General features: G+C 45.5%; 1 protein-coding gene across 3 annotated transcripts in view; it reads right to left on the bottom strand.

The window, feature by feature from the left end:
* The window catches only part of Uxs1 (UDP-glucuronate decarboxylase 1), a 78,305-nt gene extending 73,521 nt beyond the window's left edge, over window positions 1-4,784 (bottom strand). For 2 of the 3 annotated variants that reach the window (XM_059281573.1, XM_059281574.1), the window contains exon 1: window positions 4,618-4,784. In XM_059281573.1, coding sequence (XP_059137556.1) covers window positions 4,618-4,711 — 94 coding nt within the window. In that variant the 5' untranslated portion in view covers window positions 4,712-4,784. Of the gene's footprint in view, window positions 1-4,231; window positions 4,331-4,617 lie in introns of those variants that run through there. The other variant, XM_059281575.1, reaches the window with a different exon arrangement.
* Between the last annotated feature and the right edge of the window lie 15,120 nt (window positions 4,785-19,904).

The raw sequence follows: 19,904 nt of genomic DNA, 5'->3' as shown, positions 1-19,904 counted from the left end.
GGGGGAGAAATCATTGATGGTATCCTTGCAGGCAACTCTCAGGCTATAACAGCAACCTTCCTGGCAAGATGAGCCCAGTGTTGCAATGACGTCACAAAAGTGATAGAGGGCAACCAATCGCTTGGGATTGGTCTGAAGCCTGACACACAAGAGTGAATTCAGACCTAGTGCTATAAAGCTGGTATGCTGGAGAGGATGTGGAGCTAGGGGAACTCTCCTCCACTGCTGGTGGGAATGCAAGCTTGTACAACCACTTTGGAAATCAATATGGCGATTTCTTAGAAAATTGGGAATCCATCTCCTCCAAGATCCAGCTATACCACTCTTGGGCATATACCCAAGGAATGCTCAACCACACCACAAGAGCACTTGTTCAGCTATGTTCATATCAGCATTGTTTGTAATAGCCAGAACATGGAAACAACCTAGATGCCCTTCAACTGAAGAATGGATAAACAAAATGTGGTACATATACACAATGGAATACTACTCAGCAGAGAAAAACAATGACATCATGAGGTTTGCAGACAAATGGATGGATCTAGAAAAAAATCATCCTGAGTGAGGTATCCCAGACTCAGAAAGACAAACATGGTATGTACTCACTCATAACAGGATACTAGATGTGGAACAAGGATGACTGGACTGCTACTCACATCACCAGGCAGGCTACCTGGAAAACAGGACCCCAAGAAAGACACAGGGATCGCCCAATGACAGAGAAATGGAATGAGATCTACATGAACAGCCTGGACATGAGTGGGGGTAGTGAAGGGCGAGGGTCGAGGGAAAGAGAGCTTGGGTGAGTGGGAGATCCCAGCTGGATCAACAACACAGAGGGAGAACAAGGAATAGGAGACCATGGTCAATGAAGACCACATGAGAATAGGAAGAAACAAAGTGCTAGAGAGGCCCACAGAAATCCACAAAGATACCCCCACAACAGACTGCTGGCAATGGTCGAGAGACAGTCCGAACTGACCTACTCTGGTGATGGGATGGCCAAACACCTTAATTGTCGTGCTAGAAACCTCATCCAACTACTGAGGGATCTGGATGCAGAGATCCATGACTAGGCCCCAGGTGGATCTCTGGGAGTCCAATTAGCGAGAATGAGGAGGGTTTATATGAGCGAGAATTGTTGAGACCAAGGTCGGAAAAAGCACAGAGACAAATAGCCAAACAAACGGAAACACATGAAATATGAACCAATGGCTGAGGGGTCACCAACTGGATCAGGCCCTCTGAGTGGGTGAGACAGTTGATTGGCCTGATCTGTTTGGGAGGCATCCAGGCAGTGGCACCGGGTCCTGTGCTCATTGCATGAGTCGGCTGTTTGAAACCTGGGGCCTATGCAGGGTCCCTTGGCTCGGCCTGGGAGGAGGGGACTGGACCTACCTGGACTGAGTCCACCAGGTTGATCTCAGTCTGTGGGGAAGGCTTTGCCCTGGAGGAGATTAGAATGGGGGGCGGGCTGGGGGGAAGGTGAGGGGGGCGGGAGGGGGGAGAACAAGGGAATCTGTGGCTGATATGTAGAACTGAATTGTATTGCAAAATAAAAATTTAAAAAAAAAAAAAAAAAAAAAGCCCTCGGCTCAGGTCACCGGCTCCAGGGCCTGCTAAAGGACATGTTGTCCAACTGCTTCTAAATATGTATGCTCAGGCCCACAGATCAGTGTTGCCCTCAGCCTTGGCCAGAGAAGCTTCTCTCTGCGAGTTAATAAAAAGATCTGGTCAAAGTGCTGACATTAATGTTTATCTTGTGCTAAGTCCTAAACAAGGCATCTCTATCGCCCCTCCCCCAACACTCAGGGAACATCTTAGAAAACAGGAGGAAAGAACAAACCAAAGAGCTGGAAGATGGGAAGGAGTGCTGTGAAATGCTGTCTTTAGGACGACACAGCCACCGCAGCCACGGACTCACTGCAGCTATGGCTACCCACGCAAGATCAAGTCACCAGGATGGGTCACCGTTCCAACAGGCAGCACTGACTGGACGTAGTGAGTTACTAACAACAAAAAAGAAGACATTACGGGGTTGGGGGTATCTAGGGGAGAGGGGGGGTGTATGATCAGGATACATTGCTTCCATGTGTGAAATTGCCAAAGAACAAACAAGCAGTATTCTATTTAAAAAGACATCACAGGTGCTGCCACACAGACTACACGTCCAGCATCCTCTGATATGACCAATCAGAAGCCCTGTAACGTTTTCGTGGCAAAGCAACTCAGACTTACCATTACTTCTCATTATTAATACTGTCTCCAACCTAGCCTTTAAATCCTCATAGCTACACTGAGTACCCATTCTCTGAGCTGAGCCAAGACCTCCTGGCCTGCCAAATCTAGTCCTTGCCTGCCTGTCTGGGTAGCTTCATCACTGTGCTGGGATTCCACACTCCCAGAACACTGCTCTCCCTTGCATTACTAGACCACTGTTTGCCCTTCAGTGCCACAGGACCTCTGCAAGCGCTGCTTTTTCTGCAAAGCATACCCTCCTGTTAACTCCTCCATATCCTTCATTCTCAGCTCACATCCTGGTTTCTTAGGGAAACCAACATCCTTGACTGCTCCAACTTGGGAGTCCCTGCCGTAAACACTGAACATTCCCCCCTGTCACATCAGTTTGCGAGCTTAACCTTATTTGCAGGAGTACTGGATCCGTGCCCTTCTCTTTCCTGGCAAATGGTTTTTGCAAAGCAGCATCTCCCTCAGAAGGACTTCTGCATTACTGAGAATCTAAGGCCACCCTGGACTACAGGATGAAACAAACCAAAAAAAAAAAAATCTCTAAACCACAACAAAAGCATCTTAGGAGAAGCTATATTAGAAACGGAAAGTTTTCAGGCCATATCCCCCCGACCTGCTGAATATAAAACAAAGTGTTTTTAAAAAGCCACTGGGTGACTCTGATGCACTGAAGTGTGAGAACCCTGTGCCGAACTACTGGGTCTAGGTTCTGTACCACCAAAGCGAAAGACTGATGTTTCTGCACTCGTGCTGTGCCTGGCTGCCACATTCAACAACTGACAATGTTGAAAACTGAGTGAAATGCGCTGGTGGAATGAACCACTGGCGAAAACGCTTGCCATGACTCCAAAAATCCCCCCACTTCCTAATTCTAAACACTGATGCCTCACCTTAGAAGCCCTCGGTAAGTAAATCAACATTGAAACTGCCGTCCAGGGACCTGAGTTCTTGCCCCAGCTCACGGCCTTTCTGAGGCCAGAATGAATCTGGGCTCAGGATAATAAAGGTGCTAATCTCTCGTGCTCTTAATTTTCTCACCCATAAAATGGTAATAATAATCATATTACTCACATCTTCAGGTATGTGAAGTAATCAAGTGCGGCCGTATAGGAATCCTACCTACACATACAGTTAAGCACTCAGCTAACTTAGGCATTACTATTATTATCACAGTAATAATTACACGGTTGTAAGGGGTCTTGTTTCTTGAATGTGGGCTCTTAACACAGATCACACTTGAGGCTAGTTCTTCCTTTTCTGCAGAAACCAATCATTTCTAGCAAGCAATCCAGACCTAAAACTTCTCCTAGCAACCAGAAGCCTTTCCAGAGCGTCCTGGCTCCTCCTCCTGGATCAGCTGAGCTGTAGCAGGCAGGCTGCATCTTACCAGCGCCTACAACCCATCAGCTAAACTCACTTTCCGAAGTACCTACTCACCTGGGAATCAGAGCCTTGGAAACTCAATCATTTAGCAGGTCTCATCTGAGTATGTCTGCCAGCGTGGCCAGGATTTAGAAGCAGCTCACTCTGGGAGCTATTTTTAGCCCAATTTTGGTATTTGGTAAAGTATTAATAGCAGCTATTATATCCCCACTGCAAAGCTCAAAGACAACAACAAAATAAAATAGGACTTTGCCTCCTCTGAGAAGCTGAGGGTCCCTCACCTGCCTGCGCAGTGGCTTTACCCTCTCTCCAGATAGCCAGGTTGTAAGGACGCAAATGACATCCTCCCCGCCCGGTCCCCTATGTTGTGCCTCCTTCCTGGGCTTGGCCCTAGTCCCGCCACGCCTGAGGAGTACCTGGCGCGGAATGGGGGGCGGGGAGCCTGGATACCGGAGCATGGCAACACAGGACATTCACGGGGGATGGCAACACTCGGCTCCCCCCAGAGTTAAATGCTGAGTAATTTTCCTGCGGAGCAAACAGTCAGAGCGGGGTCCCTGCCAATGGCTACAGTATTTATATCCTACTTAACCAGCACCTTCTCGAAGGGTGTCCCCGAGCGGCACTCTCCAGGATCGCTAACCCGGACCGAGCGGGCTCCCCGGACGCCATGGACACCGTAGCCGCTCAGGCCAGTAAGAGCTGCCGGGGACAACGAGGTCGGTCGGGTCCGCAGTGCCTACGGTTCGGGGAACGTGACCACCGCGTCCGGGGCAAAGGCCCCTCCACCGGTCACCGGGTCCGACGCCGGGCCTACGCGGGGGCGGGCTGCAAGCAAAGCAACCACCGGCTCCACTGCACAAGTGCAGCCTCGTGGAAGCCGGGACCCGGCTCCCGGCCCTGCACAGCCCGCCGCCCGGCCGCAGCGCCCGCTCCCCGCCGCGCGGGAATGAATGGGCTCCCGCCCACCGCGCGCGCACTCACAGGCGGCGTAGGCGAGCAGCGCGATGCCCAGCAGCAGCTTCATCCTCCTGCGGTTGACTGAAGAGATCAGGCGCAGCAGCCCCTTGCTCACCATGCCCGGGAACCACACGGGTCCAGGGCCTGCCGCGCCGGCCAGCCGCTGCACAATGCGCGGCGGCCCGAGCCCCGCCCCCGCGCGCCCGCCCCGCCCCCGCGCGCTCCGCTTCCTGCCCGCTGAGCCACTGCGCTCGCGCGGCTCCTTCCCGGCCTCCTGCTCCGCCCACAACCGCGCCCCGCCCTCCGCCTCCTCCTTTCCCGCAGGCGCAGTGTGGCGCCTGAGTTTTCTGAGACAGTGTCACTCAAGAAGCGAAGGGCGGGCGTAGTGGGCAGCGCGGAGCGCGCATGCCCAGACGGGTGTGTTTGCAAGCTCTGGCGGGGCGAGCCAGCGTTAGACGGTTGGCACTGGTCGCGGAGGGGCGACTGCAGCCCCCAGGGCGCTTGCGCGTCCCTATCCCTGTGTCGCGGGCGACGCTGAAGTTGGTGGGTCTGTCAATGAACAGTTGCATTTCTGTGAATGCAGCGCTCAGGAAGTTGCCCGGCCTTCCGAGCTGTTGGTTTTGCTTAAGTTGCAACAGGGCAGGAAAGTGATAAATCCCAAACACTGCCAGCGAATCGGCATCTGTTTCTTAGCACCAACAGCAGTTTCTTCCTTTTAAAGATAAAGCGCATATTATCTATCATAAAGATGTTACTAATTATAGGAGTTTAGGACAAACCATGGTCAAAGGTGACATGGAGGCAAAAGAGGGACCATTGGTTTGGAGGGAGTAGATAGCGGATGACTATGATCGAAGTATACCGTATGCATGTATGAACATGCCACAATGAAAGCTACTGCGATTATTATGTGCCAATAAAATTTCCTAGATAAAGGAAGAAAGGGGTAAATAAAATTGAGCGATTTGCCAGAGGAAAAAAAAACAAATGATCTTTGTTGTGTGGATTGTGATGCTGTGCAGACTGCCTGTGAAATAACTGAATTCTTGTCTTTGCTCTATTTATGTGAGGTGGTGTCTCGTTGTAATCCAGTACTGAGAATCCTGCTTCAGACTCCGATGTGCTGGGATGATAGGTGTGCATCTCAGCCCTCTAGCCTGGATTAATTTCTTAGATAAATATTTATTGAATGCCTCCCGCAAACAAATGGGTCATAGAGTCCACGAGTATCAAGCTGGCCACAGGATCCAAAGAGAAGTTTGACTGTGTTATTTATGCTCACCTTCCTTCCAAAGGGATTGGGAGCTGCTGATCTTCAGCCCTCCCTAAGTCTCAGGCTGGAGGGAGCAGAGTCTCTGACCTCTTACAACTATTTCTGCTAAACTCAGTCATTGAGCACTGTACTTTGGCTTTATTAAAATCCCCCAAAGACAACCCTTGGGCGTCCAGAAGCACGCCTTTAATCCCAGTACTCAGGAAGCAGAGGCAAGCGGATCTTTGTGAGTTCGAGGTCAGCCTGGTCTACAAAGCAAGTTCCAGAACAGCCAGGGCTGTTACACAGCAAAACTCAGTTTCAAAAAAAGAAAATCCCCATGACAAACATCCCAACAGGCAATAAAGCAAACGATAGTATATTCCATCATTTAAACTAATTAACTCAAATATCTTTCCCTCATGGTCCCTCCCTATAACTCATTCATAATCTTTAAGAGACCCATGGATCAGTGTCCCAAAGGACAGTCATCTGTTGTTATCCTTATCTGCTTCTTGCAAGCCTAACAACCTGCCCCTGAGGTAACAAAGGATTACGCCTGATGACAAAATGCCTGGCATGGGAGCCTACTCCTGGGTTCCCAGGGAGGCCATTCCCCAGAGCAGACATGTATGGGGCAATCACTTTTTTCCAGTATTACTTTCCTCATTGACATTTAGAGTTTGGATTGAATCTTTGGATTAAATATATGTGTATATATGTGTGTGTGTGTTTTAATAGATAGCAAAACTGTACCCAACCTCACAGTGTTATTACAAAATGAAATGTAACAGGTGAGGTCTTAGTATCCTTAGGACACTGTTAAACTTTAATAAAAAAATTTAAAGCCCCTCAGGCTTTTTTCCTCTTAGGAAAGGAGCCATATTATGATTCATTTTTTTGAAAATTAGTCTAAGTGCCAAGAACACTGTCTTATGACTACTAATTGCTTGAAAATATTGTGGACACATCTGTTAGAAGAATGAAGGGGTTGATTGCAAGGGCAAGGTGGGGCTGGGACAGGAGCCCCAGACCTGTTGGGGAAGTGAGATGTGGTGGGTGAGGAAAGGAAGGTGAGGGGTGTAGTAGGAGCTGCCAGGGTCAAGGCTTTGCAGAAAAGCTCCAGGACCTCTTTGTATCTTCCTGTCCTCAGGTCTTCTTACCTCCACTGGGCACACACTGAGTGCCACCAGGGTCTTAGGACACCAACACCTTCTGGTTGGCAGTGAGGACGACAGTATCAACTTTAGTGATGGTGATGTTAACAGTATTTCCATGCACTTCGTCCAAGCTGCTGGAGGTTGGCAATAGTGCCCGGCAGTAAGAAAAATACTCAATGAGAAGGGCTAGACTTAAGGAGGTCCATATAAAAGTTTCTGGTCTATTCAGATTGATACATATCTACCAAGTAAACCCCACTCACAACTGAATAAATTTGAAATCTTCCTGGGGCACATAGCAACAAACTCCTTTTCTCCTTTGTCTGCTCACCTCTAATCTATAAACATAGGACCCTAATAGAGTGGGAAGATCTCTAACCCCCACTGCTTTCTGAAAAAAAAAAAAAAAGGTATAGATTTGGGGCTGGAGAGATGGCTTAGTGGTAAAATGAGCTTGCCACTCTTGCAGACGACTGGAGTTTGGTTTCCACACCTGATGCCCTCTTCCATTTTCTACTGGCACATGCATACAATGACACACAGGCATCTGTTACCTTAGGCAAAGGCTTAAAGAGTCTTCTGCTCTCCTAGGAATCCACAAGGATGACCCCACCTTAGACTACTGGCAATAGTCAAGAGGGGGCCTGAACTGGCCTACTCCAGTGATCAGATGGCTGAATACTCTAATTGTTATCATAGAGCCCTCATCCAGTGACTGATGGAAGCAGATGCAGAGATTCACAGCTAAGCACCAGGCCAAGCTCCAGGAGTCCAATCGATGAGAGAGAGGAGAGATTCTATGAGCAAGAGACATTGAGGTTATGATGGGAAAATGTACAGAGACGGCCAGCCAAACTAGAGGAAACGCATGAACTGTGGACCAATAACTGAAGAGCCCCCATGGTACTGGACTAGGCCCTCTGGATAAGCGAGACAGTTGTTTAGCTTGAACTGTTTAGGGGGCCCCCAGGCAGTGGTATCGGGATACGTGCTTGGTGCATGAGCTGGCTTTTTGGAGCCCAGTGCCTATAGTGGGACACTTTGCACAGCCTTGGTGCAGGGAGGAGGGGCTTGGACCTGCCTCAACTGAGTGTACCAGGCTCTGCTGACTCCCAGGGGAGACCTTGCCTTGGAGGAGGGGTGGGAATGGGGGATGGGTTGAGGGGAAAGGCTGGGGGGCGGGATGAGGGAAGAGAGGGGAATCTGTGGTTGGTATGTAAAATGAATAGAAAAATCTCATAATAATAGTAATAGTAATAATAATAATAAAGTCTTCTGCTCCCAGAAAGCAACTGCAAACAAAAGTTGCCTCTAATGTGGTTCAGAGGGGCCAGAATCCATCCCAAGCTGACAGCCAAACTTGGCAATATTATCCACCGATTTGGCAGGTCATCCATGTGGTGCTGGTTTCAGAGGCATGCATGATGCAAAAGTAAAGAGGTCATGGATTCTTTTTCCACCGTTTGAGAGCCACTGAGACCATGCACTGTGTGTGGTAGGGTAGTTGCTGCATGCAGTCTCTGAGAAGTCATTGCATTAAGCCGTGGAAACAAAGCCTAGGTTGTGGTTGAGATCCCAAGAGGCTGGAGATGCCAGAGCTGTGGGATATTTGCTAAGGAGAGCTGCATACAGGAAGTGAAAGCAAGCCAAGAGAAATGTGTAGCATGCAGCAGTGCTGGAGGGGTGAAGCCAATAAGCCCCTTGACATCTGACATTGAGCTACAGGATTTGGATCTTGTCCTACTGGGTTTCTGTCTTACTTCAGTCTGTGATTTCTTTATTATGTCCTCATTCTTCCCTTTTGGAATGGTAATGTTTATTCTATGCTTTTATATGTTGGAAGTCTGTCATTTAATTTTTGATTTTATGTGGTGTTACAATTAAGATATTACCTTGAGTCTCAGAAGAGACTTTGGACTTTTAAACAGGGTCATGACTGAGAAAGACTGTGGGGATTTTTGAAGTTGTACTAAGAGCATTTTGAGTTATGATATGGCCGATGAGACTATGGAGACCAGGGAGTGGAATGTAGTAGTCTGAATGAGAAATATCCACCATGTTCTTAGGCATTTGAACACTTGGTCCCCAGTTGGTGGCATGGCACTGTTTGGGAGGTTTAGGAGGTGTGGCCTTGCTGGAGAAAAACATATCACTGAGGACAGACTTGGAGATTAAAAACCCACACCTACTTCCAGCTTTCTCTCTCTACTCCATGCTTGTGGGAGAGGATGTGAGCTCTCAGCTTCTTGCTCTGGGTATGATCCCTGCCTGCTGCCAAGCCTACCCACTGTGATGAGCCTTTATCCTCTTAGAACCATACATCAAAATAAACTTCTTGTGTAAGTTGCCTTGGTCATGGTGTTTTATTGCAACAACAGGAAAGTAATAAATACAGAGAGAATGGCAAAAAGAGTGCTGAGGATGGACAGGCTTATAGATGACATACCTGAGAATCTTTCTTACAGAGATGAAGGAAATGTTGGGATACAGTTGGGTAGGAAATCAGTCAATCAAGTTGGGGGAAAAAAGATCCCCAAAGGTCCATGGGTCGGTACAAACCGGGCACCCATCATGCCTTAGCAAGGCTAGCTTTCTGCCATCTAGGCTTCCATTTCACTTCTGAATCCTGCTCTGAACTCTGACTGGACTGGGCACATGCATCCCGGACCTTTTGGCTTTCTCTGAGGTTCTGCCAAGGAGACACTTGGGTTGCAAGTCAGTGGGTAGAAGAGAGGTGCTTCTGCCTCTGGCCTTTGGCAAGTTACTGCTAAGCTTAGGTGACGGCTGCCATTTTCTCCAGCAGCACTTGGAGTGGGGGGATTCTGGTCAGCAGCAACCACTAGGGAAACTTCATTCTCAAACCTGTCATCTTGGCCGGGCGGTGGTGGCACACGCTTTTAATCCCAGCATTCAGGAGGCAGAGTCAGGCAGATCTCTGTGAGTTTGAGGCCAGCCTGGTCTACAGAGCGAGATCCAGGACAGGCACCAAAACTACACAGAGAAACCCTGTCTCGAAAAAAACAAGAAAAAAAAAAGAAAGAAAGAAAACCTGTCATCTTGGCTGATCAGAACTGACCACCCACAGGCCTTCACGTCTTCTGGTCTCAGGATCAGTCCTTCTTGTTTGCTCCTACACAATACCTCGCCTTCCTTTTCTTCATCCTACCAACACCTTTAGATCTAAACCATGTGTGTTACTTTTCCAGGTCACATGGGAGAAAACATCTATTCATCCTAGATAGGGTACCAGTAACATATCCAAAAATGATCCTACGTAAATCCACAACAGACCAAAAAAGTAATCCCTAGTGAATCAATGAGTTGACTAGAGTTACTTAAAGGAGATTAAGTGAGGGGTTTCTTATAAGAATATGAGGACTTATCAGTCACAGTAAAGCACACCCAAGCATAGATAATGACGCAGAAAAGCTGTGTCCTTTACCTTTTCCAGAGCCTCTTCTCCACAGCAATTGCTGCTTTGTATGTAACCTTGGGGAGAAACCTTGTGGATCTTGTACCTTTCTGAGACTCCAAAATTTCATAAGTCTTCCTGAAGCTTTTAATAAAGTTTCATGGAATGCCTGAATTTTAAGTCTCCCTCCTCCTCCTCTCCCCTTCCTCCTCCCTTCTCTTTCCTCCCTCCTTCCTCCCCCCTCCAGGAAAGATTTTTTTCAGCACAAAAGAAATTGCTACCCAAACACCCCTACATTAAATCCTTCCCATTTGGAATATTTATAGTATTTCCCTTGACAAGGCCTCTCTGGTGCATTGCCCTCTAGGAAATTTGAGATCCAAGACTTGGTCCAGGCCTTTCTTGAGTTATATCACTGAAAAGAGCCATGACACCGTGCAAGCTCTGCCCTGGCCATGGCTATTTCATGCTGGTAGATGAGCACAGTGTCTGTATGACAGTCCTTTCTGGAGAATGGTACTCACTTTCCATGATTCTCAACCAAGGGGTAGATGGAGAAGTTGGGTCCTCTGCCCTGTAGCTTTCCTACCTGACCATCATCCCTACCTGACCATTTCCTACCTGACTATCATCCCAGAATAAGTATGGATGCTTTATCTTCTTGGAGGTTTGGATCACTCTGAGCACTGTACCCAACAGAAACAATTAAGGGTCTAAAGGACTCATTTTGGCTTAATCATGGTTTTAGTCTATTGTGGGAGGAAAGGGATGGTGTGATGAAGCTTCTCAGCCTGAGAGCTCCCATTTCCACCCACATGCAGGAGGCAGAGAACACACGGGATGGAAGGAGGCTCTGGCAGCCTCAAAGCCCACTCCCAGTGACACACCTCCTCCAACCACGTCACACCTCCTAATCCTTCCCAAACAGTTCCACCAAATGGGGCCAAGTATTCAAACATATGAGCTTATGTGGGCCATATTCATTCAAACTGCCATATAACCCATGCCCATTTCCCTATACCTTGCATTCATATGAGATTTTGTTAGTTCATATCAAGGCTTCAGGCTATCCCCATACTTTACAAGATAGTGTTAATCAGATTTCTCTACTGTGAGGACACTCTGCTGTGGGAGCCCATTTTCAGGTTCCTCATGGTTTTACCCAGCAGGTCTGCATAGAGAGGATGGTTAGGACCATGGGCATGAGTGCTGGTGTCTGAGATGGTCTGCACTTGGCTGTGCTGGAGGGAGGTCTTTTTTTCCACCCCTTGGCGTCTCTATAAATACCCTGGGGCAGAGACAGTCAGGGCTTGTTGGAATAGGTTCCAGGCCCTCTTTAGGTTATCCTTTATTTTCTATCTGTTTATCTCCACAATCTAAATCCTTCTATCTAATATTTTCTGCTGCTCACACTCAAGAAAACTGGGGAACTGTGGGTTTGGTGGGTAAATGCCCCACACTCTGCCCATAGGCTGCACTTTTTTGGAAGAAGCCACTCGTACAGCCTGTGGGGGAGGAGACACTTTCTCCTTGAGGCCTGGGAATCTACATAAATTATTTGGAAGTCACTGGAATTATCTCTTTTCTCCCTTTTTAAATTTATTCTATCATTCATTTATGCTAGTATTGACTCATATGTTTATTTTATACTCTGACTCAAAGTATACTCCCTTGTTTATTGTACTGCTCAGATTGTTCTAGATTATGTCACAGGGAACACCATCAGTTGGTTCCTGTGCCCTTTTAATTACCTCCTATCATTATGGACTCCCCCTGCCACCAGAAGACTTTCTTTCAATTCCCTGCCTTGGTCATAGCCATGTTTGAAGGATGTGGAAATAATTTCAGAAATGGCCCAGTAGAAGCTCGGTTGACTGGAGAGATCAAGGGGAGGTCAAGTTAATCAGTAACTTCTCCAAGGATGCCTCCTTCCTTTTGTTGAGAAATGGTACTAGAAACCATGAACTGCGGCTATGTGTGCTGCTAGCAATGGAGTGATTGCTTCTAGGCTCCTCTTAATTAACTGTGTGAAGACATGTGCATGTGTGTCTATACCTGCACATGCATTTGCATATGTGTGTGTGTGTGTGTGTGTGTGTGTGTGTGTGTGTGTGTATGTCTGTTCTATCCTGCATGGATACATACATCACTAAATATCTCTACAGATAACTTGTGGTCCTATAAATGAGATTTTCTGCTGATGGTCTCAGATGCTAATCTCTTGCCACAGGGATCATTCTGCCCCGCTCTGGCTTGTCTGTAGTTTCTCATTCCCAAAGTAAGCAACCCACTCCTGCCGTCTGTGTTCCATGTATCAAATGTTTCGGTTCCAATTCACAGGTATAACCGCGTCGCTTTGGCTGGCTCACTACAGTTCCATCACTCATCCTGTCTCTCTCCTGTCCCCTCTCCACTGTAGACCCCCTACCCCACCCTAGTTTCATTACTCCTCCTGCTTTTCTCCCATTATCCCTCCCCCACTCCACTTGGTCCCCTCACACCAATGCTGGAATTCTTGACTCCTTGTTTGCTGCAATCCCAATGGCAGTTTCTTTTACTATTCTTGCTAGTAAAACCATCTTTCTATGTAAATCATGTTCCCTCCCTTGTTTCTCATCCTTAAAATCACATCATAGGTTTGATCGGGAAAAGAGTCTGCTTTCTCTTCTACAGACCTTGGTATATGACTGTCAGTCACTTGCTGGCTTCTCCTTGTCCAGGAAGACTGTGCTGGGATAAAAGGTGTGTGCCACCCTGCTGCAGAGGGGAATGCAAGAATGAGCAGGAATCGTGGTACAAAGTGTGTGGGAATAATTTTAGAACAATAGACACTTTGCCTGATCATAGTTATCAAAAGGGGAGACAGATTGCCCAAACAGGACTCTTGTGTCATAGTCTGGGCATGGCTTCTCCTGGGGCATAGCTCAATGAGACCAAAGGTACTTTTCCTCTCGGGTGCTTGAATATAAATGAGGTTTAGTGGTGGCAGAGAGACTCACATGATGACAGCCCCGATAGAAGATAGAAACATGAGGACTGTTTGGGGATCATGGACAAAGGGTTGCTATCCTCCAGATGGTGGGAGTGTGCTGTGATATTGGGATGTCTGCATGTTTGAGAAGTGTTGTGGCTTGAAAGAAAATGGCCCCCAAAGGGAGTGGCACTATTAGGAGGTGTGGACTTGTTGGAGGAAATGTGTCTCTGTGGGGGTGGGCTTTGAGGTCTCTTTTGCTCAAGCTTCACTCAGTGTGACCCTCAGTCTACTTCCTCTTACCTCTGTATCAACAAGTAGCAGCTCCCTCTCTCGTACTATGTCTGCCTGCATGCTGCTGTGCTCCCTGTCATGATGATAATGGACTAAACCTCTGGAACTGTAAGCCAGCCCCTAGTAAATGTTTTCCTTTATAAGAGTTGCTGTGGTCCTGCTGTCTCTTCACAGCAATAGAAACCTTAACTAAGACAAGGAAGAAGGGACATGGACAGGAGACTGTGACTCTTTCTGGGCTTTTAAATCTCCACCTGTAATTTCTCTCCAGTTCAGGAATAAAAGGATAATTTTGAGCAAAAGTTCCACATCCCACGACATAGGAAAACTCTTTCTTGTCTGGTTGATAGCCAGTTAAAAGTAACTATGGAATGATGTAGAGCTCAGAGGTCCCTAAAACTGACCCATGGCTTTGCTCTAAGCAGTAGTGATAGGAAATGGGAGTTCACTGTTGACTGTATCAGTCAGTACTACACTGTATCTGTCAGACCGTATATCTAAAAAGAACACATACAAAGGGGTTCAGAAGCCCAGGTCCTGCTAGACTTTGGGGTATTAGATAAGAATCAGAGAAGGCCCCCTCTGCCTTCCTTAAGACACCTTACACGCCTCTACCAGGGAACTGTCATAATAAATATATACTCTATTGTCTATGACTCTGAGCAGACATACAAGTGTACATCATAAGTGTGTCCAGGACTTTTTTTTTTTCATACAACCAAGGACTCTCTGCCCAGAGGTGGCATTGCCCACCATTTGTTGGGCTTTCCCACATCAATGACCAATCAAGAAAATGCCCAAGAGATTTGCCTACAGGCCAGTCTGGTGGAGGCCTTTTCTCAATTGAGGGTTCTGCTTCTAAGAGGAACCTAGCTTGTATCAAGCTGACAAATAAAACAACAACAGCAAAACCAACAAACAACAAAAACCAACCAGCACACTGCTTTCCTGACATTTCCTGTATTTCACTTCCCCTGGAGAGAACGGAGCACAAACGCTTCTGAATCACGTTGGGCTATTCACACTAATGCATTTACACACTTTTCTCCCATTTAATTTATCTTCGTCATTTTATTCCAGCAAACCTTCAGAGGGCAGAGGGGAAATTCCATTCATCCTTATCATATTCTACCCTTCTCCGCTGCACATCGGATCCGTGGCTTACCAATGGCAAAGTTTTACTGCAGGTTTTTTGTTTTGTTTTAGCTCAGGGGTACAGTGTGTCTGAACAAAAGAACTGCACCAAGTCCATTATTAAACACTGAATAGCTCTGGGAATTACCTTTTTCACAGGCTTAATGATGTTTCTTAATGAATCTATCCTAAAATTACAGGGTAAAACAATACTTGCATTCAAAACTCAACCAGTTGGGAAAGCCAGTCAATAACCACTAATGTTTCATTCACAGTTTGCCAAGCTGCTTATGCACGTCTCATGCTGCCATGTTTAAAAGAAGAAACAATGTCTCTATTTCCATGAAAGTGGTGGTGCATGCGTTTTTCATTTTTGAACTGAAGTTCTAGTGTTCGCTGTATGCATGAGACTTCAAGGCAAGGGAAAAAGAGACTCACACATTTCAAACTCTTTTTAATAATGCACCTAAGGAGCTTTAGGGCTAAGCTGAAATTTGATATGCAAAGTAGCATATTTCAAGAAAATAATCTGATAGGCTTCGGTGGGTGGCTCCTGAGCAACGGGTGATCTCAGTGAAGTCATGTGCTCATGGATTTATGTCAGCATTTTGCAGTACCTGTCTGCATAAAAATGTTTTAGTGATAAAGTGTGTGTTACTATCAGATAAGCATTTGCAACTGAGTCTGTTTGGTTGTAAAGTAAGCCAAAGAACTCTATTATTCTCCTTAAGAAGCCTGTTGTGATAAGGAGTGTTTCGTCAGGGACAGCAAGATGGTTCAGCAGGTAAAGCCACTTGCCACCAAGTCTGATGACCTGAGTTCAACTCCTGGGACACATATGGTGGAAAGAGAGGACCAAGTCCATCAAGCTGTCTTCTGGTCTCCACATGCACCTCTGAGGCTTATACACACCCTTACACATGTATGCACACATAGATAAATGTGATTAAAATGCAGTGTAGAGCTATAGAAATATGAAATGAGTCACAAAACACCTAAAAGGAGGAAAATCCAACACATGGATAAAGAGGTGCAGAAGAAGAGAATCGCAAGAGGTGAGTAAGAGCAACGTTTGAAGAAGCCATGGCTTAATATTTCAGAGTGAAAACAAATGGTGAGTCATATATATATATAAACAAAAGTAAAATTTAAAAAAGTCAGATGGGCGGTGGTGACACACGCCTTTCATCCCAGCACTCGGGAGGCAGAGGCAGGTGGATCTCTGTGACTTCGAGGCTAGCCTGGTCTACAGAGCGAGTTCCAGGACAGCCAGAGCTACACAGAGAAGCCTTGCCTCAAAAAACCAAAATAAATAAATAAGTCTAGAATGAGCTGCTTTTTATCATAGAAGTCACAAAACATCAAATTCAAAGAGAAACTTCCAGAATAGGGGGGAAAAGATAAACACTGGGCTCCAAGTAAGTATATCCATTACAAAACATGGAAAGCAGAAGCTAATGGGACCCCTAAGGGGAAAATAACAACCAACCTAAATTCATTCACTGGTGGGCAGTCTTTGTTTCTGTCTTTCCCCTTTTTAACCCCTGTATCCCCATTCTTTTTTTTTTTTCTGTCCACCATATTTTTAGGAGTGTTTTCATTTTACCTTGCTCTGCAAGATTTTGTTCAGTTTCCTTTTATTATTATTATTTTTAAAAACCCACCTTTCAGGGCTGGAGAAATGGCTAAGCAGTTAAGGGCAGTTGCTGATCTTCCAGGGCACCTGCATTCTGTTCCCAGCACCCAAGTTGGGAAACTCAACAGTTTGTCCTTGCAATGATCAGCAGTGAACTACATCCTGTGGCCCCCACCAGAAGATAGCCTCTTTCCCCTCTCCTGAAGTTTCCTCCTTAGGAAGAATCATCTAATGTCAAGTTGGTGGTGGTTGTTTTTTTTTACTCTTTGCTCTTTTATGGGGCCCACCACCCAGCTTCCAAATAAATCACACGCGGAGGCTTATTCTTAATTATGAATGCCTTAACTTGACCTGTTTCTTGCCAGCTTTTCTTAACTTTAAATTATCCCATCTACCTTTTCCTGTCAGCTAGTTGCTGATTCAGCCTCCTGACTGTAGGTTAACTCTATTTAATCAAACAAATGAAACAAAAGCAGTAGGGAAAAAATGTAACATGCCTTAAAATAATATTCTATAACATTAAGTCACCACAAAGATTCATAGCATAGAATGTGATTCCAATTAATTTGGTTTAGACAACATTTAACTTCGCAAAGGCCTTCATTAATGTCAGTTTAGGGTGCTAATTGAGGCCACCCGAGAAACCATTAAAAAAGAAAACAACTAAGGAAATCCACTTGTGAAAGGTTAATGATCAGTATAAGTGTCTCCCATTGGAACTGTTGAAAATCACTGTACACAGACTTTAAATATCAATTGAGAAAGGGGTAGTTATTCAAATTCTGAAGATTCTGACAAGATGAACGAAAAAAATCATCTTTCTTTGTCGATCATGAGGTAGAAGCTTGTGATTTGAGTTCATTCTCCAGTCAACAGAAGCTTGTGGTTTGAACTTCTTTCCTGGTTGGCATATCTCATGGAGGCAGAGTGTCACACTCTCTGTAGGCCCGAACCAGAATTCATGTACCTTAGAAGGCTTATAAGAGGCTCAGCATTGACTATAGGCATTATAAAAATACCTGTAGCCAAGAGTCGCATGAAGAGTTAAATAAAACTGGAAATAAAAGTAGAAAAATTAACATTTTGAATGAATATAGTATTGCATGTGCTATGTGATGCAGTGTAGCTAAATCAATAAATATATTTATTAATATTATTGAGTTAAACATTACAAAGTCAAGTCACTTTAAAATATTTATTTGCTCATGTGTATGGATATGTCTACTTGCACACATGTGTGTGGACCAGAGTGAACATGTAGAAATAAGAAGATGTTATGCCCACATCATGAGCCCCCCAGAGATCACCAGGAGTCTGAGTTCGTATGCAAAAGCAAAGAACTTTTATTGCAAGATTGAGCTTGGGCTTCCTGTCTGGTATGACACAGCAGTTGGACAAGGGAGAGCATTATTGTGGCTGCTCCTATAGTCCTCTTAGATTTGGAGTGGGGGTAGACAGGGCTAATTCCATCTGAGTTTCTTCATGGTATTTTATGTTGGGGAAGAGCTCGACCATCACACAGTATCCCTTTCTTGTATTTAGAACTGTGTGACAATGAATGCATGGGGTCAACTCAATGTTGCAGCCAGCCATCCGGGTTCAGAATTTATCCCTGGGCATTCTGGCTATTAGAACTACACCCTGTATAAAAATTATTTTGCGCTGTCCTGTTTTATTAAAAAGCTGCCTCTGAAATTAGGCAATGGCTCACCGTTTTTCAGACTCAGACTTGCTTTTAAAGTCTCTATGTCTGAGGTTAAAAATTGGCAGACAAAAAGAACAAGAGCAGAGCAACCAAGAAATTATTGGTTTATACATTTATTGGTCATAGTTAAAATCTATAATATTTGTAACAAAAAGATTAACTCAAAACTTTAACACAGGGTTAATAATCAGAAGGCTACATAGGTAGTCTTAAAACAAAGATCTAGTTCATCAATGCCTATAGTTCTGGGTAAATATGCAAATGTGCTAACCTTGCTTTTAACCCCTTTAGTTCTGCTTCTGGCTAACTGTTTTTGTCAACTGAAATATGTCAACCCCAAAACATGGTTTTTATGTTTAAAGGTTTTCCTGATTCAACTGCTGTGTCAGAATGGATGGAAAGCCCAAGCTCAATCTTGCAATAAAGGCTCTTTGCTTTTGCATATGAACTCAGACTCCTGGTGATCTCTGGGGGGTTGATGATGGGTGAATCACAAGGACAACACGTAGAAGTTAGTTTTCTCCTTCCACAATACATATTCTGGGGCTAGAACTCAGGCCATCAACCCACTGAACCATCTCACTGGCCCTAAAAAATTGTTTAAATCTGTATTTATATCTCTCCATATTTCTATACTCAAGTTGCCTAGAAAACAAAACAAAGATACTGAATACCTTGGTTCAATTTTTGTAATTATCACAACATGCCAGAGACTGGATATATTTTAAAGAAAAGAAGTTTGTTTGGCTCATGGCTGTGGAGGCCGGGAAATTCAAGAACACAAAAACAGTGTTTGATGAGGGCCCACTTGCTACATCGTGACATGATGGGGCATGACAGGCGAGCCATAGCAAATATGCTGACTAAGGCTTCTCTACTTGTCCTTGTAAACCCACTTGTGCCATCATATGAATTCTACTTATGACCACATCTAAACTCAGTTACTGGGCAGGTGTGGAACACCCTGAGCAAAAGCTGATTCTCAGCACACAGCAATAGATGTTTGCTTGCTTTGACTAGAAGAATTCTTGGCTTCATCAGACCACACATAACCTGGCCTTGAAAAGCAGGAAAACTGGATCCCACCTTCTTTCCTGTGTCCTCCCCTGCAAAGGACTACTGTGCCTGTGATTAATGGTTACTTATTGTGCGCAGAAGGGGAAGGAGTGCTCAGGGTTTTGGTTATGTCAGATGCTGTTTAATGTGCCTCCTGCAGGTGGCCCTCCCAGTAGATATCTTTAGGAAGAAGTTAAAAAACAGAGAGAAATGAAGGTCATTATCTCTGGGTTTTCTCTTCTTTTTTCTCTGGACAACTTTTGTCAGAGCAGAGACCAGATCAAAGACAAGATGGGGGGGGGGGGGTCATCTTGGTGACCACTGTTTGACTCTGTGCTACCTTCCCCACACTGACCCTGTCTAACCATACATCGGCCAGACTAATGGATTAATGAGTTGTCCCCTAGATTCTGATCATAACCTTGACAGCTTCCATAGGAGGAGTTAACAGTCAACATACAGGCAGTCCTCTGTATCCATGGGATTTTGGTTTCAGGCCCCTTCATCACTATCACATCTAGGGATGTCCAGGCCTCCTATATAAAACTGTAGTATGAGCATAGAATCCAGTCACATCTTCCTTATACCATAAATCAATTTAGATGTCTTACAGCCTCCAATACAATGTTGATACTATGCAAACACATTGGGCTATTAGGAAATCATGACAAGAAAATAGATCTCTATCAGG

Source organism: Peromyscus eremicus, chromosome 16_21 (genome assembly GCF_949786415.1).
Source record: "Peromyscus eremicus chromosome 16_21, PerEre_H2_v1, whole genome shotgun sequence".
In the NCBI taxonomy this organism is placed as follows: Eukaryota; Metazoa; Chordata; class Mammalia; order Rodentia; family Cricetidae; genus Peromyscus; species Peromyscus eremicus.
This window is presented reverse-complemented; position numbering and strand designations above follow the sequence as displayed.